Here is a 27,368-nt window from a genome sequence, read left to right on the forward strand (position 1 = left end):
AGGTCAGTTTTTGGTAGCTTATTTTTAGCGGAATGCCGCGGAATGCCAGTATTGTAGTTGTGGGGTCATATTATTATGATTATGTGTCTATTGTGTAGAATTGAGTGTTAATTGTTGGTTGGAGATAGCCTTGTCACTGCCTTACCTTGGTGAATACTGTGAGCAAGTTGGAATCTCTGCTCAAGGCATTGTTAACCACATTTTACCAGTCTTACTAATATCTTCGATTACTAAAGGAGTGGTTTTTGAATTAAATGCATTTTGAGTTAACTGTAATTTTTCATAGAATTGTGGCTCACATTGATGGTTGATGATGTATTGCCATTAACACTGACGGCTATTAAATCACTTGTATTCAGACTGAACAAGAAACGCTGGAAATATGATACTACAAATGTATCTTTGGTTGCAGAAACAAAGTCTGTTCCGAAGACCAACACTATCAGTGAGAGGGATTTTGCTCAGCTGGATCGCTTCCTCAGGGAAAAACCAAATGCATCCATTTTATCACTTGAAGCTTTGATCTTGTTCTGCAACAACAAAACTGCTAGTTGGTTGAATGATAAATCTCCTGCTGAGCGCTGTGAGTTGCTACACAAAGCAAGAAGTAGTTCATCCGGGTTAAAGCAACAGTATCAAGTTCGGAGAAAGAAGCTGATTGAAGACCGTGCTAAACTTCTACAGGCAATACAGGCTTCTTTGCTTCGTTTGCGAGAAAAGAAGGTACGAGAGAAAGAAAACCTTACTAAGGCAGTCATGAAGTTTGGGTTATGGCAGAATGAACAACATGTAGTGGATGGTCTTGCAAAACAAAATCGAAAACTAGCAAGTTGCATGCTTTGAAAGTTCAATTGGATTTCAGACAGAAAGTTTTGGAGCAATGCTCTGCAGATAAAAGTATATTCCACCTCTCGAAGAATTTTAAAAAGCTGTCTGTAGAAGAAGTTTGCAGCAACCTGCACAAACTTTTTTTGCCACCTAGTAAAGACCAAGAAGGACTAATCAGCCAAAGAATTAAGCACAGATGGATGGTTGATGGAGAAGAGCAATGGTACTCTGGAATGATTCTAGATGTTGTCCCTGACTGGTATAATGTCCAATATGACAATGAAAACCAAGTTCTATCATTAAACTTGCTTTTGGACATTAAACAAGGTGACTTGGAATTTGTGGATTAAGCTTTTTATCTTTGTTTTTGTATATAGTGTATGTGATTTTAGTGTGTTCTAGTTATGAATTTGACGAATTCCTGTGAAACCAAACATGGGTGTGGCTAGTTAAGTGTGCAATTTGTTTCTATACATGTTTACATTATTGGGTCCAAATTTGGTGGAAAAATTCTCACGTTTACTGAAGTTATGAGTTGTAGAAAATTTGGTGCCAGTAGTGGTGCCATTTTCCCTATGGAGAAACTGTGTACAAAAAAACCCTTACACTGTCAGACATTACTAGCCATAAAAAGACAATGGAATAAGATATTGATATTTCTGTTTTCAGATCTGGTACCCTCAATAATTTTTTTACACACCTGTAATGTAAAAAATTCAAAATATGCAATAATTAAAATTGGTCCGAGGTCGCTATTATTAGCTGCAGTAATGGCAGTAGCTGGCACTTCTTTCGACAATGGTCCAGTCGGAGAAGGTAACACTGAATCACGCTTAAAATAATGGTAAAGGCTCTTCATTCTGCTCACGTGTCGCCTCGTGTGGCTACCGAAATATCTTAAAATTTTGTAAAAAATATTTTCGTAATGTTGCAATGATTACGAAAATTTTATTCTATGAAAATTAGGAGCCATACGGTAGGTAACGAGTTACATTATTAGAGTAACAATCCCAACTCTGTCTCTAACTCACTTTGTCCTAGCAAAGTCTTGATTTTACTGGCCACATTGTTTAGTCCAATAAGTGTAAGAGCTTCTATCACTTTATCCCAACTAGCTAGCAAATCAGTGTTTAGCCATTTACTGAACATTTTCCTACAACATGTTTTGGTGTCATTCTTCATATCAGCTGCTTCAATGATGTTCAGTTCATTTTCATATTTTGGGTCCAGTAACTGTAGTCCTAGGTCATACCAGTGGTTAGCTACTGATGGTACCACGTGATTTACTAGATGTCTCAATTCAGGACGATCACACCCTAAAAAGATAACAGAGATAATGTTTAAATGTCAGCGTTACGCAGCGTTAACTATGGTTGCCCTTACTGACCACTTGCATTGATCCTCACTTGAGCCATTCTAGTACGTGTTAACCATAATGACCTCTATCCGAAATGACGTCACGGAATAAAAACCGGAAGAGAAAACAAGGAAGAGAAAACAAGTCGCTGATGAGGAATCTACAGATGATGCTAGTAAACAAGACGCTAAGGAACCGGCCAAGATGACTGTGGCGGAACACGGAAAGAGCTGCTGGCACGAAACTTAGACACGACGGGCAGAAAGGCTGAGTTGATATCAAGACTAGAAGGTGCGTTGAAGGGCTCCGATGAAACAGACTCAGGACAACCTCCATCAGCTAAAAAGGCGAAAGTGGATTCAAGTATGTTGAACGTGTAAACCACGTGTAGTGTGTAAGGGTGCTAATTGTACATCACCAAGTGATCAGGTCGATACTTGGTTATGACCTGACAATTCAACAACACATATAAACTACAGCAAGATGTAGAATATTTGATATGAATGCTTGTGTTGATTGTGTTTGGTAACTGCAGAATTCATTTAAAATTTTAAGTTTATCACTTTCCAGGTACCCAGCCTGTGACGTGCAGTTAAACATAAAATTATTCACTCTTATAGCATGAAGGAATTCTGTGAAGTGTGTATGGTGTTCAACAAGATGCCGTGCAGTTTAAGGGTTTTCTTTTCTCCTTAGTTCACTAAAAGGTTGTAGCACAAGTTGGTACCAGAACTTCATAAGTCTTCAATTTCCAGTTCTCCATTCTATTGTACTGTAATGCTGTGAACGCACAAACTTGTTTATTAGTTTATCATCCCAATATTAGTGGACAGGCAGATTTTTAAAATTAATTAACTAGGTATTAGGTAGCTCATGTGACTCAAAAATGCAACATTCTTAGCTAGTTTCTAGCTTAAAATGTGTAACATCTGCTTTCAGCCAATATGTTACAAAAAAAATTGATATATCTGTTGGAAAGGAATGGCCGACTTGGGTGGAGATAAAAGCTAATAACACAAGTAGCGTAAGTCACCATTTATCAAACACATTTCAATAATCACTTATAATTCCTCACCACAACAACACAGACTTCCAATTTGGACTATTCAACTTAGCAGCCTTTGGTCTCTCTGAATACCAAGTTGTAAGTAAATCACACCAACACATTGCGAGTTATGTACGAAACAGTAGAGCCTATCATTTACCACTCCTCAAACACTGGTATGTATTATCGAACAGCTGTACTTCACTCAATGACCAATTTTCGAACAATTCGCACATTTTAATGAATAACATACTAGGGAATTACCCTGTCACTTTGAGGTTTCTATGGGATATCCAACTACCGGATAACAATCTGTGACAGAAATTTTACGGAGATTGAATACGCCGTTCACGAGTTATTCAAGTTACACTGAAACCATGGTTGTTATAGGCGCTACCGTTTTGCTCATACCTTGAGGCCTGCTGGTTTGATTTACTTAAAACTTGGTACTCAGGGAGAACAAAAGACTCCTCTATTGAATGACCCAAACTGAAAGTACGTGCGTTGTTGTGGTGAGAAGTTATAGACGTTTGTTAAAATAATTGTAATTTTGCTCGCTTTGTGCTACCGCATATCCATCAGAGCCTCTGGGGCCCTTTACCAATAGAAACCACTGAAGAAAACTGTTGTAAATGTTGTATTGGTGGTCCATACAGCTCAAAAAGTCTTTATAATTAGTTAGTGTTTATTGGTTTTGGTATGTTGAGTAGCTTGTCTAGTGTGTTAAGTTCGATAATATGTACCATTTAATAATAGGCGATTTACGCTATAAGGAAAAGTTTAAAATTAGGGATTATAGAAAAAAGTAGGGAAACAAGGGAGGTTGCTTACACCTGCAGATATACTAGTGGAGGTCGCCATAGTATATCTGCAGTTGTAGGTGACCTCCCTTGTTTCCCTACCTTTTTCTATGATCCCTAACCAAACTTAAATTCAGAATCTTTTTTCTTATACATGTTTGTTTACTTATAATTATGGCTGGTAAACCTGTACATACCTCATCAAAAGAAAGAATGGTGCCTGCAGAGTTACTGTTTTCGTCTGAACGTGTGCTCTAGCTATCAGTTACTGAATAGCGAAGTGGCCATATGCACTATGCTTCATTTTCACCTGTTTTCAGCCCATTACACAGTGTTACAACCGAAGGACACTACGAGAAGGACCTCTGCAATCAATCCAGTCACTACGTAAAACTCGGATGATTCCCCTTACAAACATACTTAGGGAAGTCATCATGTGGTACTACCACAAATTGACACCTTGTATTGTCAGCAAAGATGAATGGGACACAAAGAAGTAGAGGTGTTCGGCTGTATCGGCTTTGTTTTTGGATATCGGTATTGGATCGGTAAGACGTGTAAACAAGCAGCAGATACAGGTAATAGTTATACCAAGGCTGTGAGGAATTTTACTGATATATACACCCGAATACCGAGGGGCCACAGGCCTGAGGGGTAACTTAGGTGTATATATCAGCAAAATCCCGACACAGTTGTGGTATAAGTGATATATACTACTCAGGGCACACTCACCTGATAGGTGAAAGAACTACAGATCATTCACCCCATTTATTTTATACACTAGCATCTGATGATCGATTGTTGTTTCAATTACATGGACAAATAGCTCTCAGAACATTATTCCTATGTCATTATGTTTCAGAAACTTTCGATTGTGTGATATCGATTTTTGGAGTGTAAAGTTTTAATACTACATTAAACCTTTGCTATTGTGGCAGTAAGACATAAGTTAAGTACTTAGGACTATAAGCTACTCACCTAGTTGTCATATTCTTCTTGTTTCGTGGTCTGCTCAATGGCTGACATGTCCCCCACGCAGTGGGTAGAAATAGGCATTCACGCATTGTCCAAGCAATTGTTTTACAGATCATTTGTCTTAGAATGTAGTTTAGTTATTGTCAAATCATATAAACTTTGGAACTACACTGAGCCTTGCCTAATGTGTAAACTAAAACTCACAATGAAATACTCCGTGTTGCTCAATAAAATGAGTCAAAGCGTTTCGTACAGGTATCTTTGAACTGGTTGGGCATCAAAGCCATGAGCAAACTGCATTCCCATGATATTTCCCGGGTAATATCTAGATATTGCCCGGTGAATATGTGAGTTTAACCCTGAGTGGCACCTTTGAATGCCCACGCTAATGTGGTATATATTAGGGCTGAGTGATATTATCTTTTTAGCAATATATCACGATATTTTGAAATTTTGATATTGCAATATTTCATTATTAACTATCGTGGTACCTCGCCTGTGCATTACTGTCATTAAAATCCATTTGTTATGCAGTACTCCTTGTAAGTGATAACCTTGTTACCCCTGCAGAGAAGTATGAACACCATAACATAACCGTGGTGCAATAACTGTTACTGTAAACAGGCTAGTTTGCTATCACCTATAAGGACTTCCTGAAGGAATGCTGAGCAATCCACTATGGAGCACCAGACTTATTTGTAAGTATCGTGAATAGTGGCATTAGTATCGATCATGATACTAAAATGGCAGTATCGCTCAGCCCTAATATATATATGCATATACAGCTCTTTATGGGCACTCGTGCTCTAGTAATATCCTAGCAACGCCTGTTTATGTAATGTCACAGTCCCATGCTGTCACTTATTAACTAAATTTAGAGTGCAAATTGTTAGAGAAAATGTCCATGCTGCATATCAGATTGGCTTTGTTTATTGGCTTGATAATATTATTTTGTATCGGTTATCGGAATATCAGCTAAAACTTGTATCGGTGCACTTGAGGACACTGGTAAGTCCATGAAGCATGCATTGTACATACTATGGTATGCCAAATGGCACCAGTTGGACTGAAGCGATGTTGAACAGTGAAAAAATCAAGCTCATAGTCTTAGCCGTTATCAAGTTACGCTTGTCTGAAGGCATCAGTACGTAGGTCATGTTCAGTCAGTCAGCAGAAAATTCCAGTAAATAAAAAAAAAGTTTTAGAATTTTTACCAACTTATTGGAAGCATTTTGGGTCGTACTGAAGACACTTTCAGGCTTGGTTATGCCTAACCAATACTGCCAAGGTACTAGGAAGGTATTGTTTTTGAGTGATATTTTTGGCCAGAAAAACACAAACCTCCATGTTCCCTAATATACAGTACGGTAGTACTGTATAATTTTTTATTGTATTTGTTGAAGCTTCAAAATGGACACCATGACACTTGTCCATAATCCCATTTGTATTAGTGTACACCCTGAAATAAGGACACCTCACTAATAAGGACACCTTGATAATAAGGACACTTGTCCATGATCCTATTTGTAATAGTGTAGACCCCTGAAATAAGGACACCTCACTAATAGCCATGATTCTAAGGTGTCTGAAATACAGTGCTATATCATTTTGTTATTGTGTGAACAGCTGATGATGGCAAGACTGCAGCTGCTCAACCTAATAAGGAAGAAGAGGCAGCTGGTAGTAGTAGTGAATATGATAAAGCTGTGGCCAAGTTGAAGAGTGGAGAACAGAAGAAACGAACACCAAAAGTTAGTATAATTGTGTGAGTGTGTAAAATAATTGAATGTGACTGTCTAAGCCAAAACCCACCTTGTTCGCATTTTTTAAAGCTTTATCTACAGTGTCCAAGGAATGGATCACCAAAGTTTCAGTGTATTGTGGTGAGTAGTATTTGAAATATAGTGCTAGACAGTAGAAGAGCAAGGAAATCAATTTGTACAGCAACCCTAGTGAAAATAAACTACAGGCGCTGACATTCCCAGCCATAACTTCCATTTGCGTTAGTCTACAACGTTGGAATTTGGCTTAAAATGTTCACCATACATTTTCAATGTATAGTTTTAGCCCTGTAGTCACTTACGCATGTGGGTATGAACACGGTTTAGTTGAAGAATTGATGACGATCTTGTTTACGTTTTACTGCATCATAAACAAATGCATGTGGCTAGCATACTGTTGGGGCTACAGAAACGAAATGAAGATTTTCAGACACTTCATGAGCAGGCAAATAAGATGGTGTATAGTTTTAATCAGTTTGAGTATTCCTTCTCTGAGTAATGGCCCAATCAAAACTTATGTATTTTTCTTTGTAGGGTACACATTTTTTTTCTAAATTTCATTTTCTCAATACACATGTCACATGCTTGTGCAAACTGGTCAGGTTTTTGCTGAGACGGTCACGAATAGCAGCCATACTACCTGAAACTGCAACAATAATAGCTAGCTAGCACAGCTGATTATATATATATTATATAAATTGGGAAGACCAGGCCAACGTTTCAACATCCTGTTCCAGGATCTGCTTATTCTAGATTGCTAGAACCTGAGTAGTGTGTTAGTGCCTTCTGATATCTCTCTACAGGGTAATTGTTTCAAGCTGATCTCTCAACAGGGTGACTTGTTTTTTAACTGATTGATAAGGCTATGTTTCGTGGTGCATACATGTGTATGTGTGTGCTTGTATGTGTTATGTAAGTTAATAGTATTTGACATACAATATTATAATCCACTACAGGTTGACCAGATGGTACCTGGTGCCCATGGTTACACTGTGGTTGATGACTGGGACTGTATGCTCAACCAAACTAACATCGGACAGAACAACAACAAATACTACCTGATCCAAATGTTACAGGGAGCATTCCAGATGTATTATGTGTGGAACAGATGGGGCCGAGTGGTAAGTGTGTGTTGTGTTAGGGGTGTGTAAAGGGCTTTGGTACATCCCTAGATTGGAGGATCAAGTTGCCACAGTGTCTGGGATTTCTTCTGCATTTATCAGAGTTTTAATTACCTCTATAGGCTGTAGTGGTAGACCCTTTCCTAGTGGGATTGAGCACTTATGATGTGTCTAATTTACTGTGTAAATAGTAATGATTTTATTTTGTTAAAATTTTAAAGATTGATGCACATTGTGGTAGTTTGTTGTCAAATTTTAAAATTCTCAATTGTTGCCATTTGTGTAATTATATTGTAGAATTAAAGTATGACCCCAGACCTGTTAGACTGAAATCTTTGTTCTTATTATGGAAGTGTCTACTATTGTGTCCTTGTTTTATAAGAGATTTCTTATATGTTCAGTTTACATTTATTGATTTAGTCTATTTTAGAGGTGTACCGATAATCGGATAAGCTATCGGTTATCGGCTATATTGGCCTTGTTTTTGCATATCGGTATCGGATTGGTAACATGTGTGAACAATCAGCAGATACAGATATACATAGACATCTATTTATGGGCACTTGTGCTGTAGTAATATCCTAGTAACATTTGTTAATGTAATGTCGGCTGTTGAATAGATTCCAGCACTGTTACTTTATAACTAAATTTAGAGTGTAACTTGTTAGAGAAAAGGTCTATGCACCATATCGGATTGATAATATATCGGCTTTTTGGAATATCAACTAAAATTCATATTGATGCACCCCTAGTCTATTTCTAATTAAAGAGCATAAATTATCTTTTGTCTAAAGGGAGAAACAGGTCAGAACGCCATGAAGGGTCCTTTCCGTAGTGTGGACGATGCAGCTAAGGAATTCAAGAAGAAATTCACGGATAAGACAAAGAACAAATGGGAGAACAGAGACAATTTTGTTCCAGCACCTGGCAAGTACACCTTGTTAGAAATGGATGATGATGATGATGATGATGTGAGTTGATTGGCTAGATTGTGTAACCCCTGGTAACTGAAATACAAGTACGAAATTCACTATTCACGTTTCCAACTAGTAATTCACCTAATTAATAAGCAGCACTGAGCTTGTTGTTATTTTGTTTGTTTTGCTATGTCTTTCTGCCATCATCATGGCTAATCTGTTGAGTCACACTGAAGGGTTTGTGTTTTTGCTCCAAATCATTACTATAATAAGGACATTATAAATTTAGTACACGAATCACTAGAACATATGTATTTCCCGATGGTGTCTGTATCCAGCTTATATAGATTCCTGTGTGTTTACCTCATGATGATGTCATGTTACATCACAGGAAGCAGGAGCTGTTGTCAAGGGAGATGAGCCTGATGCTCCTCCTAAGAAGGTGAAGGCATGTTCACCAGATAAGCCAACACAAGAATTAGTTAGGATGATCTTTGATAATGACATGTTCAATAATGCCATGCAGAAACTGGAGCTGGGTAAGCACTGCACTCACACTACACAGACGCACGCACGTATGCACGCATGCATACACATGCATTCACACACTGCACACGCATACATGCTACACATACACACACACTCTCACTACGCAGTACACACACATGCGCGCACATGCACACAAACACACGACACACACACACACATGCATATGCGCTACACGTACACATACGTACTTACTACATATGCTCACTGCAATTTCTTTGTGTAACCATGAACAGTTCCTCAGTCCCTAATAACTGTTGTTAATGACTGGTCCTTTGTTGTTGTTTTCTACTCACAGACACAAAGAAGATGCCCCTGGGCAAGTTGAGCAAGTCACAAATTGCTAAAGGATTTGAGGTGGTGACATGTGGTGTACACATGATGTTGATAACGTTATTAGGTGCTGGAGGAGATTGAAGCATTGTTAGCAAATAAATCAACCAACAGAGCGAAGCTTTCAGAGCTGAGCTCCCGTTTCTATACCATCGTACCTCATGACTTTGGTCGTAAAGTTCCCCCAGTGATCGATGATGAGGAAACATTAAGGAAGAAATTTGACATGTTATTGGTCAGTGATGTCATCATTAATTACATAATAAGGGGATTACCCCACCACAGGTGTTGGGAGATATTGAAATAGCTCAATCAATGCAAAAGGATCAACAAGAAGCCAGTCAGAAAGAAGAGGTATAAACCATGGTTTATTTTGTGAAGCGATTTTCTTTGCTTTTTGAGTTGCTGTTTCTCATGTTTATTTACTACGTGACCAGTTAAGTGTTGTATTGCTGTTTATTATAGCTTGAGGAGGTGCCACACCCCCTGGATATTAACTATGAACTACTACAAACTAGATTGAGTCATGTTGACACAAAGGATGAGAATTATAAGGTGTGTAGTGTGTGTGTGCGCGTGCGCGTGCGAGTACATGTGTACTGTATGTGTGTGCGCACGAACATGTGTGTATGTGCGTGTGTGGTGTTGCACCAACAAGACATTTTGTCAATATTTTATAGCTGATATTCAATAATCTTTTAAATTAACAACTTGTTAGTTTATTTTCCTCCACTTGTTGATATGCTTAAATTCAGCGGGTAGCCTAGCCTGATCTGAGGTCCAGATTGGCAAAGTACGACCTGATCACGGCTGGCACAATCCACACACACAAGCATGGCAGGACAACACTGTGCACCGTTGTCATCGACCAACTCGTACGGTAGGTAATGTAGCTAATCTGATGATAAAGTCCACTTTTCTATTCAATGAGAATTATTAGAATTTGATTATCAAAGGAACTATATTTATCAAAGGAACATGTTTAATATAGTATGTTCACATTGAGCTAATACCTCAGAGAACAAGATAATGCTTTTCAGTTTATTAGAGAAATGACAATTAAGGTGTGAAGCTTGTGGTTTGGCTCCATTACAAGTTTAAAAAAGAAGTATATCTTTTACTGTTTTGCCCATTGGAATATTATGTACAAAAGCAGCAGCTGATAGATAGGGTTATACTGATCTGATTATCAATGTAACAGTAACTTGTGTTTGTTATATGTATCAGAGGAGAACATGAACAGCAATTGTGTGCTCCGGGTAGCACATATCACAGTACAAAGTGTCTATCATTTTCCTCTCAACAGATCATAGAGAACTATATCAAGGCCACGGAGGACAAAACATGGCGGAAGATACAACTGTTGGATGCATGGGAAGTGGACAGAAATGGAGCGATATGATATTCCAATTACTGCACACCATTGACAATACGGATAATTCTGTGTAGAACACAAGGTTTGCATCTCATGATCATCTGGTGAACCGACGGTTGTTGTGGCATGGCACCAATGTTGCTGTGGTGGCAGCCATTTTGAAGAGTGGTCTACGCATCATGCCACATTCTGGGGGTCGTGTTGGCAAAGGAATTTACTTTGCATCTGAGAACAGTAAATTAGCTGGTTATGGTAAGTAGCTATGTGATGTTAAGTGTGTCACATTAAATTTCTAATAATTTACTGTGCAAGAGTCACCAACTTGTAAGGAATCTCTTAGTTTGATAAGATATACATTCACACTTGTGTATTGTGTATAGTGTTGTAATATGATGTAATTACAGTTGGTACGACTAATGACTCAATTGGGGTGATGTTTCTGGCTGAGGTTGCCCTAGGCAGAGAAAAACACATTGACAGGGATAACCACACCCTCACCAAACCTCCTGATGGACACGACTCTATTGTAGCCCGTGGGCAAACTGAACCAGGTAAGCTGTGTGAGCCACAAAGTTATTTTTATGACCAAAAATTGTTTCTATTCTGTTTAGTATTGTATATGTATTGTAGCTATCTATTGTCTCTTGTTTATTTTTGAAAACAAACACTCTGAAGGTATGCAAGGATTTATTTCAGTGTCTGCTTGCCTACAGATCCTAAGGACGATAAAACCATCTTATTGGAGAACAAACAAGTCACTGTGCCTCAGGGCAAACCCATCCCCATGGCAACCTACAGTCACAGCTCTTTCTCACAGAGCGAGTACCTAATTTACAAGGAGAGTCAGTGTAGGCTACGCTATTTGTTGAAGATGAAGTTTAGCTACTAAATTAATAGGTAAGACTCATTGATAGTTGACCATTGTGTGTAGTGGCATAAGGCTTTGTAATTTGTAACCCGCTGAGCAAAACCCGGCCATTTTCACACATTCCTCGAATTCCATTTTATTACTTCTCTGTTATCTATGGTAACAAAGGAGTGGACAGCCAAAGTTTCAGCCTTTTGTGAAGAATAATCTTGGAGTTATAGCAATAAACAGTTGGAACAGGAATAAACTCGATTTATAAAGCAACAATACAGCAAATAAATTATAGGCACTTACTTAATCGACCATAACTCACGACTGAAACAAGCTACGAAGATGGAATTTGGCTCAGTCTGTTCACCATGAACTGGCACATCAATCAAGTTATAGTGTTTTTCGTGTACGCCTCCATGTGGACAAAGAAGATGGCCATTTCAGCATCTAAATGACGATGATAAACTTTATTTTTACCACATAGTGAATAAGTGCCCACAACTCGCATACTGTATACTATACAAACATGAAACAAAGATTTTCATATTCCCAATGAACAGGAGAATCTGATGGTATATATGATTTATTGATTTGAGCTTTGTTTTGGTACATAACAAAGCAATTGAAATGTGTGTAAAATTTTTCTGTAGCGCTTGTACTTTTACCCAGTTTTTCAATACAATTTTATAGTAAAATAGAATTTTGCAAAAACAGCCAGTTTTCACTCAGCGGGTCACATTTATCATACAGTACTATATCCCAGGTTAGCATGACATACTCAGGGTACTCACCCCCTTTGATAAACTATTGTCCATCTCTCCCTATAATAGTTTTGAGAATAATAGAAAATGATTGAGTTTCAAGCATGAGCCGGCAACTATATCTTCCTTCTTTAAAACACATCGTGAATTAGTTGTACCATCGTGTTTAAACAACACACCGTACATAAGGGAAGAAACAATGATCAGTAAATATTGTTCATTGTTTGTTGTTAATGATGCCAGCTTTCTGTGAATGTAAATTGCTAGCCATAATGACCTTCAGTGAACAAGTTACGGTTTGATAAACACCACTAGCCATTTAGTTGCCCTGTGTGGACAAGGTGCATGTGTTTTGTGAAGTTTTGTAGGTTTAAGTGTTAAGTAATACAGTTCTAATTACTACATGTGGCTATTTAAAATTAATCTTGTGATAAAATAATAGTGAAACAGGAAGCATGATGCTATTACAATGCTATGTGGGAAAACCCCTACTTTGGCATTGGTAATAATATGTCCAATGTAGGGGTTTTCCCACATAGCTTTTAGTGACTCATGAGTAGTATAGAGTATGTATAATCATGAGTGTGTCTAGTGTCCAAACTTTTAGTGACTAATAAGTGTTTAGTAACTAACTTTTCTAGAATGTTTCTCTTCACAGTAATAACTTTTCTATTTATCCATACAGGAACACATTTTATGGAATCCCCACCTACTCCTCCTCTCCATCTATCATCATCATCACAGACTAGGATATGTTGTTGTGTGTACATAACATATTGTTTGTATTTACTGTATATGTGTGTGTATGCTGAAGAGTTTTATACATATCTGAGTTTTATATATACTTTATATTTACATTCAAACTGTTGACATTTTGAAAGTGTCATCCCTGTACACTGCTGATTTGATTTACAGTGGAACTTCTCTCGACAAATTAGGGACACTTTAGAAAAATCCGGACAAAGAATTGGTCCCAACAAGTCTAACTCATACACCTTCCTCTGAAAGACCTACTATGGTTCCTGAAGTGTCTGTTATTAATTTGCACGTTATCTACACCATCACTTCTGTAAGGATGCTAGCCACCTGTATATTCTCCTGAGTAGTTATTGCCTGTGAGCTGAGCTTGTTGTCAACCCTACTCTGCTAGTTGCTAAACTGTATGTATCATGTTGTTCTCATAGCTTTTTGTAGGCCTGTAGCCTCCTCGTGGGATGATTATACTAATAAATTAATAGCTGTATGCATGGTCAGTATACACAGTAATTTCAAATTCATGTAAACAGTTTTATGAAAATTTTGTGTAAAAAATGATATATATATATACACACACTGAACAAAAATTATTTTACATGACCTCTATTAGAATGTACACGTTGAGCTGAATCCTCAAAAACATTTAATAACTCATGGATGGAATTACACACGGCCTTAAAATTTGGCTCATTTGTAGTACTGCTTGACCTGCTAAAAATCTTCCTTCAAATGTCTGACATAATATTTACGGCCAATCAAATTTTCACCATACATTTCCTATGGGGAAGCCATTAAGTGCAGTGTCCATTACAGCCCTTTCCTGAACTTTTTAGTGGAACCAAAGTGTATGTGTCTGTTGATGACACCTTTGTTGTCACCATTAATCATCTGGTTGACTGTCACCATTAATCATCAACTTTTAGCTGTTTTTCAGGATCTAGCTCAGCTTGTACATAGTATAGAGTGCACATCATTATGCCGGGCTGCAAGAGCTCGAGGAGGCAAGAAGACAGGGAAAAGTAGGGATAAGCATTCAACATAGTCCTTGCATGATCATAGTTTCTAACTTCCTGCTTCACAAACTTAGCAGAGCCCTAGTTGGACATACAGTGGGACAAGAAATTGGCTAATGAGTAATGAACTGAACTTGCTATATTATTTTAATGATAGCCAGTGCCATAATAAATAAACTAATGTCCATTTGGTTCCACAAGGGATACTTTGGATAATAGGTCACTCTAGAGTTCCTATGGATATATATACTTGAAATTGACAAGGAGAAAACAACTCCTGTAAGCGTTCGAGCGTTAATCGGATAGCTGCAGGTTCGAGGCTGCCCAGGTCCAGTCATGGATTTTTTCTCCACCTTTTCAAACACACTGTATGTAACAAGTCTGGATAGGCTGTAGGACCAAGTGTCCTACAGACCTTCAGCACTTGTGCTGTAAAGCCTTAATAATAAAAAAATATAAATGATACTTTAATTGCATTCATGCAGTCAGTGTTTTATTTCAGGCCATGTTATGTATATACACAGCTTTGTACCAGTACCAGCAGTATAAGTTACATCACTTGTACTGCTAGTATAGTGTACAGTTAGCTATACATGGTGGCAATAAAATAATGTACCAGTGTATCAGCACACGTACCATAACTTGCTTTATTTTTTTTGTCATAATTTTCGGGTTTTCCGTATGCAAAAATGTGACTGGAATTGCGAAAAGGGGTCTTCCACACGCATTGTGCAATTTACGAACTTTGATGATTCATATCTTCAGATTGAAAAACTCTACACTTGAAATTTGGTTAGTAGTGAGCACCATCCAATACAATTTAGTCTTTCTTTTGGCTAGCACTTCAACATCTAGTGCTAGGGGTGGTGGAAAGGGGTACTGGATACCCCGGGAAAAAAAAAGTGAGCACCAACATGGCTTAATGGATGAGGAATATTGCAGATTTATATGTTACTTGAACACAAAGTTATGGTCTCATTCATAGAACTGGATGTGTGGAAGACCCCTTTTCACAAATTATATGAATATTTAATTTCTCGCACAAAAAGGTTTTGCACAACACATCTTCACTTTCCTTTTAGAAAGAATAGCTAGCTACTTTGATAATGCCAGTTAAGCCAATATCAGTTTATTATTCAAGAAATAAATACTTTTTAGCCTAAAAGGTAGACATATTACCTCTCTTTACTACACATTTAACTTGAAATTAAACACAAATTGTCACCCAGCAACTTCGTGAGTATTAAGCGCCTCTAGAAATAATTATAGTGTGATAGGTGTTATAGCTTTTGTAGCACCATTTAAGATTTCACAACCTTCTGCAATGGCCTAAATGGCACAATTCAACAGTGAAACACTGCTGAGAGGTGATTATTTGCTGCTTTGTGTATATCAACTACAACAGATTGCAGCTAGTAGTTGATTCCCCTTTTTAATGGGAACTTGTTTGTGCCCCTCCCCTTGCCAGCTCCTGGATCCGCCCGTTATTGGTAAGTTATAGCCAACAGCTACAGTACAATTATTAACTAAAACCAGTAATTAAGCCACACAGTTAGCTAATACTTGGAATTTTCTATTGTTAAGTTGTAAAAATGTTTCGTGCAAGAAATTATATTCATATAATTTGCGACCAGATTTGCAAAAAGGATTCTATGAACTTGGGAGACCATAACTTAACATAATTATAAACCTGAAATGTTTCCCATCCATTAAGCCATGTTGGCACTAACCAAATTTCAAGACTATAGTATAGCACCCTAAGTTGTGAATCATCAAAGTTGGTAAATTGCATGATGTGTGTGGAAGACCTCATTTCTGCAAACCTGGTCACATTTTTGCACACAAAAATTACTTTACAACAAAAATAAAAGGTATTAGTTTCTGCTATACTGGTATATTATTTTATTGCCATCATGTATAGCTAGCTGTATACTAGTATTGCATGCAAGTGATGTAATATCATATATACTCTTATACTGGTACCAGTACAAGCTGTGTGTATACATAATATATATGGCCTGAAACAAAACACTGACTGTAAATTATTATCGCACTATAACTGTCATTAAAATAATAAATAATATATATATATTATAGTGAGTTCAGTACATTAGCCAATTTCTTGTCCCGCCACAATAGGTGAGTCACTGAGTCCCACTGTATGTCAAACTATGGCCCTGCAATAATACTAAGTTGTGAAGCAGAAAGTTAGATACTACGACTAAAGACTATGTTGAATATTTATCCCCATCCCTGGCTTACCCTTACTGTTTTAATTAAAACTTTTGTCTAAAATCTTGTTCAATAAGGAGTCTCACACTGAAGACTGGGCCAGACCCTCAGTGCAAAGACAGACACCTCATCTTTAAATAGTTTATTTATGAATTTAAAAGTGCATGAAACACGCCGCGTACCATTATTACAAAAATCAGCTTATCGTGTGAATAAGTGGCCACAAATTCAGTATCATCTGAAGTCAAGATTATATACCTGGTTCAGTATCACAAAATTCTCATTTATTAATTTTTAGTCTCAAGTAGCACAGTGTGATTTAGAAATACCATTGTAACTTGTTTCATGAAGTTGGGTAATGTATCAAAAAGCATTTGCAAATTGACACTGTTGCCGGGCCCAGGGTATAGGTAGCTATAATTATAGCTTAAACACAGGGGCAGAGAAATAGAGGGACAAATGGGGGACAGGTGCCCGCCACCAGAGTACTAGTGGAGGGACAGTGCTCCTCTCCCTAGAAGCTTAAAGTACAGCAACTATTACTCAGTAGCAATTTTTGTGCAAGCTATGTAGGAGAATACATGAAATTGAGAACAGTTACCTAACTACTCCAATAGAACATTTTGTGGAAACTTAAGCTATGCAATTTCCACAATATTGCCATTAACACATTAATTTATTAATAACCTTTGGTGTTCCACTAGATAGCGTTAATTTTCAGCTACAAATTAGAAAAGGATACTTAATGATGATGTTATGATGACAATAAGGTTATTTTCGCATGAAAAAAATCTTATCAACTTGTCCAAGCAAGATTCTTCTATGGTAGCTAATATGTTTATATCTTTAACTTACTATACCTGGTCCAATAAAAATGTGCAGCTTAGATAAAGCACTTCCATCCAACTGCAGTAAAGATTAGCTATGTGCATGCAAAATTTATGGGAAAGTAGATGTTCAGAAATTTTAAGAAATAATCTCATAATGGTCCATGTTTCACACTTTTAAGCAATGCTTGAATATTAGCACATTTTACCAGCTACCAAATCTAGCCATGACATTTCTAATCGTTATATAAATATATTAGGTCTATGATACAGTACTATACAGTGACGGGTTATTAGTGTAATAGCTGAAAATTATGTATGTACAGGTAATTCTTACTGTATTATGGTGACGTGTTGATGTTGTAGAGTATTGGGTGACTAGATGATCAGAAACGGCTAAATATATACTCTACTTTTAATTCTTGTATATTACATTTCCTCCTTGTACTATTGATGTGTTCAACTTCTCTCTCCACACTAGCATTGTCCTTCAGTGAGTAAGAAAGCCGCAATCTAGTAATGATGTTGTTGTAGTGTATGCTTCTTATTATAGTTATGGCTGACCCTTCTTTTATTGCACCATAACCCCACAAGTATAGTTTCTTTAGTGTCTTGTTACTAGTAATGGCTTGAGCAATTGCTGTGGCTCCATCTTTACCTATAGCATTGTAACTCATGTTTAGTTCCTCAAGTGAGGTGTTGTGTAGTAAACTGTTTGCAATTTCTGTGGCTCCTGTGGCTGTGATGTTATTCTTACTGATGTCCAATACTCTCAGTTTGTCAGTGTTTATTACTGCAGTGGAGATGTCCCTCACACTAGTAATATTGTTAAAACCTAACACCAGAGTATGTGGCTGAAGGTGAGTGATGATGTCACCAATGAGAGATGATGATGCTGCAGTGAGGTGATTGTGACTAAGATTAATTATTGATATTTCTTGTTTGTTAGTTTTGTCCCCACAGAGGTAGCAGTGAAGTAAGTTGATGCCATGATCTCCAATGTTACACCTATCCAGATTTAGTTCCTTCCATTTCCTGTGTGATCTTGATAGGAAGAATCCCAGGGACACCACCTGGTATGGGAGGAGCCTGTGGTATCTGAGGTTAATCTCACCACTATCAAATGATTTGGACAAGAGGTTACATAAATTGTCATTCTGAGCCTCTTGGAAACAATGGAACAAGTAGAGAACCTTCGTTGAGTCCTTTAAGAAGTCTTGTGAGATAGTTATAATGTTGAATATTGTCTGATCAGAAGTTGATCCCTGTTGGGATGGAGTATTCTCTCCTGAGGTCACTTGTGTGTTAATATGTTTACTGTTGCTAGGATCATGATGACTGGATACAGTGTGATATCCCAGTTGTTGTTGTTGTTGGTAAGGATGATACACATTGTGGTATTCCATTAATGGATGATGATCATATGTGAAGTGTTGACCTCTTGATGGCGTTCTGATTTGTTGGGTTGGAGCAGTTGATGATGGGGAGCAACTAGCTGGTAAGAACTCAGATGTAATAGAAGGTGATGAATGATCATGATTTGTAGTAAAACCCCGAGAACTATGTGAATAAGAAGTTTTGGAATATGACAGAAACTTCCTTAAAGAACGGCATTGTCCACTGGTTATACCACAATACATGATCCACATGTTGGAGAGGCGGACACTCTTACTATCAGGATGAAGATACTTATCAGATACACTAAACGACTCCTCCAGGAGTGTGTACACCTCATCCTCTGGTAAGGTTGCTACATATTTGGCAGCAAAATATTCTTGTATTCCCAAGTGTAGAAAGTTGAAGGATTTGGTTGGAGTACCAATTTCATCTGAACAATAACATTCAACAGATTGTAATAGTCCATAACAAGTGGGATCATCCCTGCACATGTCAGGTAAGTCATCCATTGTGAATACTATTTTGTCCTCTACAAGACCATCAAATGCAACTTTCTGTAGTTGTTGTAGTTCTTGTTGGACTGGCTGTGGTAAGTGTTCCATTTTATTAATGCGTTCATCCTCATCAATCTTTCCTGTCCTCTTAAGATGACGACAGATTGTGTGCAGGATAAAGCTTGCAAGCATTTTGGTAGCAGTTTGTGGCAGGGATCCTAGTAGACACAGGAATACTATGATTGCCATGTTTAATGGTATGTAGCATATTGCATCAATGTTGGGATATTGTTGAAAATGTCTCTTAAGTGCTTGTAGTTTAGAAGGAGAAGGCTTCAAAGCATCATCAATGTATTGTTCCCTACTAAATTTCTCAAATCCAAGAACTTCTATTCTTCTGTCTACATATTGATGTAGACAAGCTGAAGCAGATGGTCTTGACGTTACCACTACTTGTGCACTATGTAGAGTGTCCCCTTCAATGAGTTTTCTAAAGAAAGATGTGTGGCGTAGTTTATTACTGAGTTCATCAAATCCATCAATGATGAAAGTCACTCCAGCTCCATTAGTGGTGTGTAAGTAGCTCAAAACAGGTTGTACCTGATCTGCAGGTATTGTATATTTCACCAGCTCTTTTATGCTTGATATTGTCTGAACATTGGGGTCCCTTAACATCAGTAATAGTACCAGTTTATCTGATGTGAGCAGTTTATTGTTAGCCCACTGTAAACAGATCTCCTTAGCCAGTGTTGTCTTCCCAATTCCAGGTTGACCCTCTATTAGGATACTAATGGGACATTGATCATCTGAAGTGATGGGAGTGAATATTTGATGGATATTGTCCAGTTTAATTGATGATGTTAGTTCAGGTATTTTGTGTATGTCTCCCTTAATACGTATCCTAGCTGCCATTGTTGTGTCTTCTTTAGACTGCAGCTGTTTAATTTTCTGATGCACTAGGGCTACGTTGGTGAAGGTGTTAGCATGGAATGGAGGCCATGGCTCTTTCTCTGCTAACAATTTCACTAATCCTTTACGTCGATATCTTGCCTTGATATTGTCAGTAGTGGCCTGCTGTAATTGACCACCTCCTATAGGACCTACATGCATACAGATATTATCTAGAAATAATATTGTAGCAAATGTAACATATATGCAGTATGTGTTATTCAGTGTAGAATGAACATTTAATGTTGTACTTACATTGTAGACTATTGTAACTTAGGTAACACCTGTATGTGCTATTACAAATATAAAAAAATGAGGAATTTCGTTCAATCAGGGATAATCATACAGTACAATAGTACTGCATATTAGGGATCATGGAAGTTTGGGTTTTTCTGGCTGAAAATATCACCAAAAACCAGCTTCACAATGCCATCCTGGAGCCTTGGTAGTATTGGTTAGGTATAACTACACCAAAAAGTGTCTTCAGTACAACCCTAAATGCTTCCGATAGGTTGCTACAAATTAAAAAAAAATTTCTACTGCTGCATGCCTGATCTCTTCAGACAAGTGCAACTTGATAATGGCTAAGGCTACGGGCTTGATTTTTTCACTGTTCAACGTCGCTTCATCCCGAGATGTGCCTTTTGGCATACCGCAGTACATATAATACACGCATCATGGACTTACCTTTGTCCTCCTTTGTGTCCCATTTCTTTTTGCTGACAGCTAAAGGTGTTGATTTGCGGTAGCTTGATGGCTTCCCTACAGAAATCATCTGTATTTCTGTGGTGACTGGATTGATTGGCTAGTGTATGTAGTGCTGTGTATCAGACTGATATAGCTGAAAGTGAAGAGTAATGGACACTTCACTTTCGAGTTAGTAATTGATATATGGGGTGCGTGTTCAATTGAAAACATTACCTCTGGAGCCATCCTTTCCGATGTGGTAAAATAATAATGTTACAAGAAAAGTAAATAAACAAGTATAAGGAAAAATTAAGAATTTTAAGTTTGATTAGGGATCATAGAAAAAAAGTAGGTAAACAAGGGAGGTCGCCTACAGCGGCAAATATACTAGTGGACATTTAATCCCTAATTCAGTCCATACCCATGACTAAATTAGAGATTAAATGTCTGATGGGACACTGTATATCTTCAGGTATAGGCAAAATCCCTTGTTTCACTTCTATGATCCCTAATCAAGCTTAATTTTTTTCCAAGTGCAATACTTGTTTATCATGGCTGTGAACCTGTGCACACCACATCAAAAGAAAGATTGGTGTCAGACTTAAAGCTTTTGTTTGAACATACGATACACCCCAACTAAGTGAAGTGGCCACTATGCTTTGTTTTCAGTCATGTTCAGCTTGTTATACACAGCATTACAAATGAAGAACAGTATACAAGAAGGGCCTTTGCAATCGATCCAGTCATTACAGATATACAGACAATTCCTGTTATAAATGTAGGGAAGCCATTGCATGCTACCACAAATAGTCAGTCAGAAACTTCTTCTGAATTATTTTATATAAAAACTTCATAACAACCTTCATATTGGAAGCATTTCAGGGAACTTTTGTACTTGGTTGTACCTACACTCTGTAACCAACACTGCCAAGGCATAATAAAACACTATAAGGCTGGTTTCTGGTCAATTTTTTTTGTGAAAAAGTGTAAACCTCCATGATCCCACTATGATAAAATGCTGTATGCAAATGGGACATGTTGTGATGTAATCTACAAGTATCACTTTGATAGAGTGTTTAGTTGCTGTGTGTTCACCTAGCACTGATAAATATCAACATGGATGATTAGAGCAAACATGAAAATGGTAAGACTCAACTGTCACAATGAAAGATATGCTAATTGCTACTCTGAAGGCATCTATTGTCTAGGGTATTTCCCCAGAAAAAATTGACAATTTATGATGCTATCTGGAGGAATTTCTGGCCACTGATACTAACAAGGCACTAGCTACTGCATCAATGTCGAGAGATAAAATGCCATAATACCATTTCTGTAATGCTGTTTTTATAGTTGCTATGACTTAGTTATGGCTTTATCAAGTTTTAGTATTTCTCTTAAAGTTGTAAGGCCCGTCCACATCTCAGTTGTTGCATCTTCTCTGGCATCCTTGATGATGACAATGTACATCATTTTGTATTGCATCATCTTGTATTGCATCATCTTGTATTGCATCATCTTGTATTGCATCATCTTGTATTGCATCATTTTGTATGGCATCATTTTGTATTGCACTATCTTGTATTGCATCATTTTGTATTGCATCAATTAGCATTTATGCCTACAACTATGTACGTACATCAATTAAATCTACTGTATTGAGTCAGGGCTTATTGTTGACCTACTTGCTTAAAATTTGTAGCAGTTCACACTCAAAGAAGTATCATGAAGCCACCTAATTTCAAATGCAAATTTCAGGGTACACATCTTATAAATCCTGGCTGGCCATGGTACATTCAAGTTAAACTATGGCTGGTTACGGTATGTATATATTAAAAGTATAATGGCTTTGATGTGGGAAAAGTACCACTAATTTCTTTTTATAAAAACTCAAGCCGAAATTGATTGTGGGAATTTATTATTGGTCATGTGATGAAAGCCATGTGTCCAATTTTGCATCCTTTGACAGCTACGGCACTCAGATGGAAGTGATTTGTCATCTTGTGAGTAGAGAAACATTGGTTTAAGGGTGAGAACTTGTACTGTAGCATATTCAGAAGTGGTTTTCCGCACTTTCAAACCTGGACCACAGCCACTTTCTCTACAGTGAAACTTACCCTGGTAGATGTTTAATGAACATTGAAAATAGTCTGTAAAATGATGCAATGGCTTTAAAATACTTGTAAGTGTACTTTTCTGTGATACCTGTACGACTTGCCCGTTCATGTTAACAATAGTCACAACGTTAGTTGCTGCTGACCCATAATCGAGTTTTACAAGTTGGTCTTCATAATGAATTCAGTGGTTGGCTTGGGTGATGAATCACCCCCTGATATGTACATCCACCCCTTGGGCCTGCAGCCCTTGAGCTTGGGTGTTACATATCAGGCAAATCACTCGGGCCCATGATACAACTACTACATGACCTAAATATTCTCCATTTACAGTGTTGTAAACATGAAAGGTTGCTATCCAAACTCTCTTTATATACTCCCACAATGTTAATAATATTATTTGTAATGTTGATGTTGCTATAATGCTCAACAACCAGTGTTTATAATGGTGTGAGAGTGGTGGGTGATATATGCCCATGATATACTGTATGAAGGAAAATGATGCCAAGATTATTATCAGATTAGTACAATTGCACCCAGTTACTGAAATAGTATTTATGTATTTAATTTATGAATAGTGAACTCATAATACAACATATACACTTACATAATAAATGAAGCACTATTGTGCAAAACCTTCGTGGAATTGAATAAACATATGGATGTACTATTTTCAGATCTGTAGCTTTACCCATAAAATAAAGTAACTATCATATTACATATTATATTACCCTGTGTCCACAGCCTTAAGCTGTCACGTGTGCAACTACCACCTTATCACATGACATGATTGTGTTTGTTGAAAAAAGTGTAAATTTTGGTTATAATTGTATTTAACTGGTCAATAAGCTTCATTCATTAATTTTAGGTGGGCTTCGTTACTTCAGTGTGGCTAGGCATTACTCAGTGGATTAGTAACTTTGTTACTTGTAATGATAAAATTACTTAATACCGTACAACAACAAATATTGGCAAACCTAATATTTGGCGATTTGCTATAAAATTTCAGTTGGCAAAAATTTAATTTGGCGAAATGCTTTCACTGAAAAATTGGCAGTGCATGTGAGTGTTGAAGTGTGCATGCTGTAGTGTACAATCCTTTTTGTGCTGAAATTTTATGGACTCAGTCACTGCATGCATCTAGTCGCTTTCATGATTGAACCAGGTTAAGATCTGAGTCTGACCCACTTTAAAGAATATCTGGGTCTTGTTGTACAGCCCAATTTGTGTTGTGGGCCACGCCCACTTGTCAGGATCATTTGCTGTCTGTAGGCATACGAAGAGTTTCACCCATTTATCAATGGCTGCGCACGAATATATTTCTGTTGATAACTGCAAGCTTACGTGGAGCCACGCCCATTAATCGAGATCAGTGTACAAGTTCTAATCTAGTCCGTAAGCCACACCCATTTACATGCATGAAACCACACTAATTTACCAATAAGGTGTATTTAAGTAGTTGGTTTGTCGAACCCTGTTTCAAAAGCTTTATCACAAGTTATGAAAATAATATTGACGAAATTTAAACTTGACGGTTTAGTGACAAACTGCCAAAATTAGTTCACTGCCAAATTTAATTGATATACGGTATTAGACTCATTACAGTAACTTCATTACTTAGGTAACGCGTTACATTTGTAAGTAAAGCAACTTGAGTTATATTACCTGTTTTTATAGCGTATTTTGTTATATTACTTAGTTACCACAAAAGTAATATTACTATGTAACGCGTTACATAAGTAATGCGTCCCCCCCCCACAACACTGTAGTTGTCTTGTGAATTTGTTGACCTATAAATGAAGTACACAGCAGTTAAAGTGGTATCAACAAATTTGCAAGACAACTACAGTAACCCTCAGTGCCCCAAGGGTTATTAATTAAAAATGCACTAAGCAATGAAACTTATATACCATCTTATGTACATACCCAACTGATGTGAATCACAGCTGGAGACTATTCCATGTCTACCTTGATCATCACTGCTGCTATTTATGGCAACACCTATAAATTGCACATACGGCATAACTCACTTGTACACAGAGTTGGGGGTACCTAGTTACTTTTGCAACTAAGTTATGGGATATAATGTTACTATTACTTTAATGAAGTACAGTAAGCTGGTAATGAAAACATCACTTTATTACATTTGACAATGCAAGTGTCTTTTCTCACCAAATCCTATAGCAGCAAATTCACCAAGTTTCCTAACGAATTCACTAAGTTTCCTAGTTTCCCAAGTTTCAGTACATAATCATAATTGATAAGTGCATGAAGACAAATACAAAGCTCCAACACAAAGTGCAGCTATACAAGAGAAGAAGTTTCTCAACTGTTAAGCAGTGTAAGCAAGAGTTCATGTATAGTAACTCTCTCTTAATACAATGCACTCTTGGTATAATGGAAATGGATTACCAGTTTGTATTCAAATATTCATGAGTGGAGTACAGGAAGTGGAAAATTTACTTGTAGTGGCCTTTAATCATCTCTAACCACAGTTTGGGTAAATGTGTGACAGGGCAATAAAGAGTGAAGTAGCAAGTGTTATAGCAGATATTACATCCAAAAATTGTAACTAATGTAAGGCATTATTAGGCCACATAAACTTAATTATTAGTTTCTCATTCTCCTGCACTCAAAATACCATGCAGTGCAGGAGGGAAAATACCATGCAGTGCAGGAGGGGAATTTATTTTTTATTTTTACTGACTAGATAGCTGAATTAGCTAGCTAAAATGACTAAGAATGCAGTTTTCTTAGACTGGTCTAACAAGGTACCAACTTAAAAAGGTACTGGATGGCTGCACTAAGCCACCGGTGGTACAAAAAATCCTTGATGAGGTAAGAAAAACAGCGATGTGGGCGGGGATGAGAAACTAATAATTAAGTTTATGTGGCCTTAGCTACTTCTTTGTAAAGCACATTGTAGTCAGCCTCGTGATTGGTTGGATTTTGGGTCCAGACAGCAATAGAGACATAGTTGCAGGCATGAACAAAGAGTGGTAGTGTATGGGGAGTGCCTTTGAAACCAAGATACTACAACAAAGTATTTTGTGGCTGAATTATACCAGAGAAATCTGTGTGATACTTGTAGTTGTAAGCTGATAGCTTTTATTTAGAAGGTTGAGCTACTTTATAGCCCATAACGAATAAATGTAATATATTACTAGTTACAACCTAATGAATAATATGTAACTTGTTACTTCTTTCTGTGATTAATATGTAGCTGTAGCACATTACATGGCGAGTAATAGGTAACGAGTTAGTAATGCACCTATCAATGTAATCCCCGACTGCCACTAATACGGGCTGAGGTGGGGGAAGGTGGGGATTTGCATTTCTGAAAATTACAATTTCCCACCTACTGGAGGAGTACTGGTGATACAAACCCCGACCAAGTCTCAACCTGCAGACCCCGGGAATATTGGGGCTAGGCGGGGATTTGTATGGTCGTGTGGTGTTGGTCTAGTGATGAGTTAGTTTGAGTGGATTCTAGTATAAATGTAATAGCTAGCACCCGACTCTCTTTCCTAAACTCAAAGCACACATCTTCGCTGACTGAGTGAATTTCTTTAGCGAAGACAAATCCCCACTATGTCGGGGAAATTTAGCGATCAATTCCCCCACCATCCCCGACCTTTCCCCACCCTCAGCCCGTATCAGTGGTAGTCGGGCATTACATTGATAGGCGTATAATGACCCTAGCTTTGTCTCTAACTCACTTTGTCCTAGTAGAGTCTTGATTTTACTGGCCACATTGTTCAGTCCCATAAGTGTAAGAGCTTCTATCACTTTATCCCAACTAGCTAGCACATCAGTTATCAGCCATTTACTAAACATTTTCCTACAACATGTTCTGGTGTCATTCTTCATATCAGCTGCTTCAATGATGTCTAATTCATTTTCATATTTTGGGTCCAGTAACTGTAGTCCTAGGTGATACCAGTGGTTCGCTACTAATGGTACCACGTGATTTACTAGATCTCTCAATTTAGGACGATCACGCCCTAAAAAGATAACAGAGATAATGTTTAAATGACAGCGTTACGCAACGTTAACTATGGTTACCCTTACTGACCACTTGCATTGATCTTCACTTGAGCCATTCTAGTGGTTGGAGATCGCGGTAGTTGCAGAGAGTTTGATTCTGGGGCGGGACTAGATTCGGGGGTGAGACTAGATTCGAGGGTCTACTGGTAGCCGTACC

At 37.6% G+C, this 27,368-nt stretch overlaps 2 protein-coding genes and 1 pseudogene across 3 annotated transcripts in view; 1 reads left to right on the forward strand and 2 right to left on the reverse strand.

The window, feature by feature from the left end:
- The window catches only part of LOC136252443 (protein NLRC3-like), a 17,995-nt gene extending 15,710 nt beyond the window's left edge, over nucleotides 1–2,285 (reverse strand). Inside the window, exons 1-2 of the mRNA XM_066044870.1 lie at nucleotides 2,216–2,285; nucleotides 1,860–2,144 (exon numbers count right to left, since the gene is read on the reverse strand). Coding sequence (XP_065900942.1) covers nucleotides 1,860–2,144; nucleotides 2,216–2,243 — 313 coding nt within the window. The 5' untranslated portion in view covers nucleotides 2,244–2,285. The remainder of the gene's footprint in view (nucleotides 1–1,859; nucleotides 2,145–2,215) is intronic.
- Nucleotides 2,127–13,547, forward strand: LOC136252448 (protein mono-ADP-ribosyltransferase PARP3-like; annotated as a pseudogene).
- On the reverse strand, nucleotides 12,211–27,368 carry LOC136252444 (protein NLRC3-like). Of its 2 annotated transcripts, XM_066044872.1 has the most exons (5): nucleotides 27,240–27,368; nucleotides 26,884–27,168; nucleotides 25,091–25,165; nucleotides 17,864–20,518; nucleotides 12,211–12,384 (listed from the first exon to the last, which is right to left on the reverse strand). In XM_066044872.1, the coding sequence occupies exons 1-4, from the start codon at nucleotides 27,265–27,267 to the stop codon at nucleotides 17,913–17,915; spliced, it is 2,994 nt and encodes a 997-aa protein (XP_065900944.1). In that variant the 5' UTR covers nucleotides 27,268–27,368; the 3' UTR covers nucleotides 12,211–12,384; nucleotides 17,864–17,912. The 2 variants fall into 2 exon arrangements, with proteins under 2 accessions (XP_065900944.1, XP_065900943.1); XM_066044871.1 differs by lacking the exon at nucleotides 12,211–12,384 and having other exon boundaries at nucleotides 17,758–20,518.

Source organism: Dysidea avara, chromosome 4 (genome assembly GCF_963678975.1).
Source record: "Dysidea avara chromosome 4, odDysAvar1.4, whole genome shotgun sequence".
Taxonomy (NCBI): domain Eukaryota; kingdom Metazoa; phylum Porifera; class Demospongiae; order Dictyoceratida; family Dysideidae; genus Dysidea; species Dysidea avara.

Bases quoted from the DNA above. Each gene is read 5' to 3' on its own strand.
- LOC136252444 (XM_066044872.1), bottom strand. From the start codon at position 27,267: ATGGCTCAAGTGAAGATCAATGCAAGTG. The intron at 27,169-27,239 runs GTCAGTAAGGGT...TTATCTTTTTAG, and splicing joins AGTGAAGATCAATGCAAGTG to GGCGTGATCGTCCTAAATTG. The intron at 20,519-25,090 runs GTATGTACATAA...GTATGCATGTAG, and splicing joins CTGTGATTCACATCAGTTGG to GTCCTATAGGAGGTGGTCAA.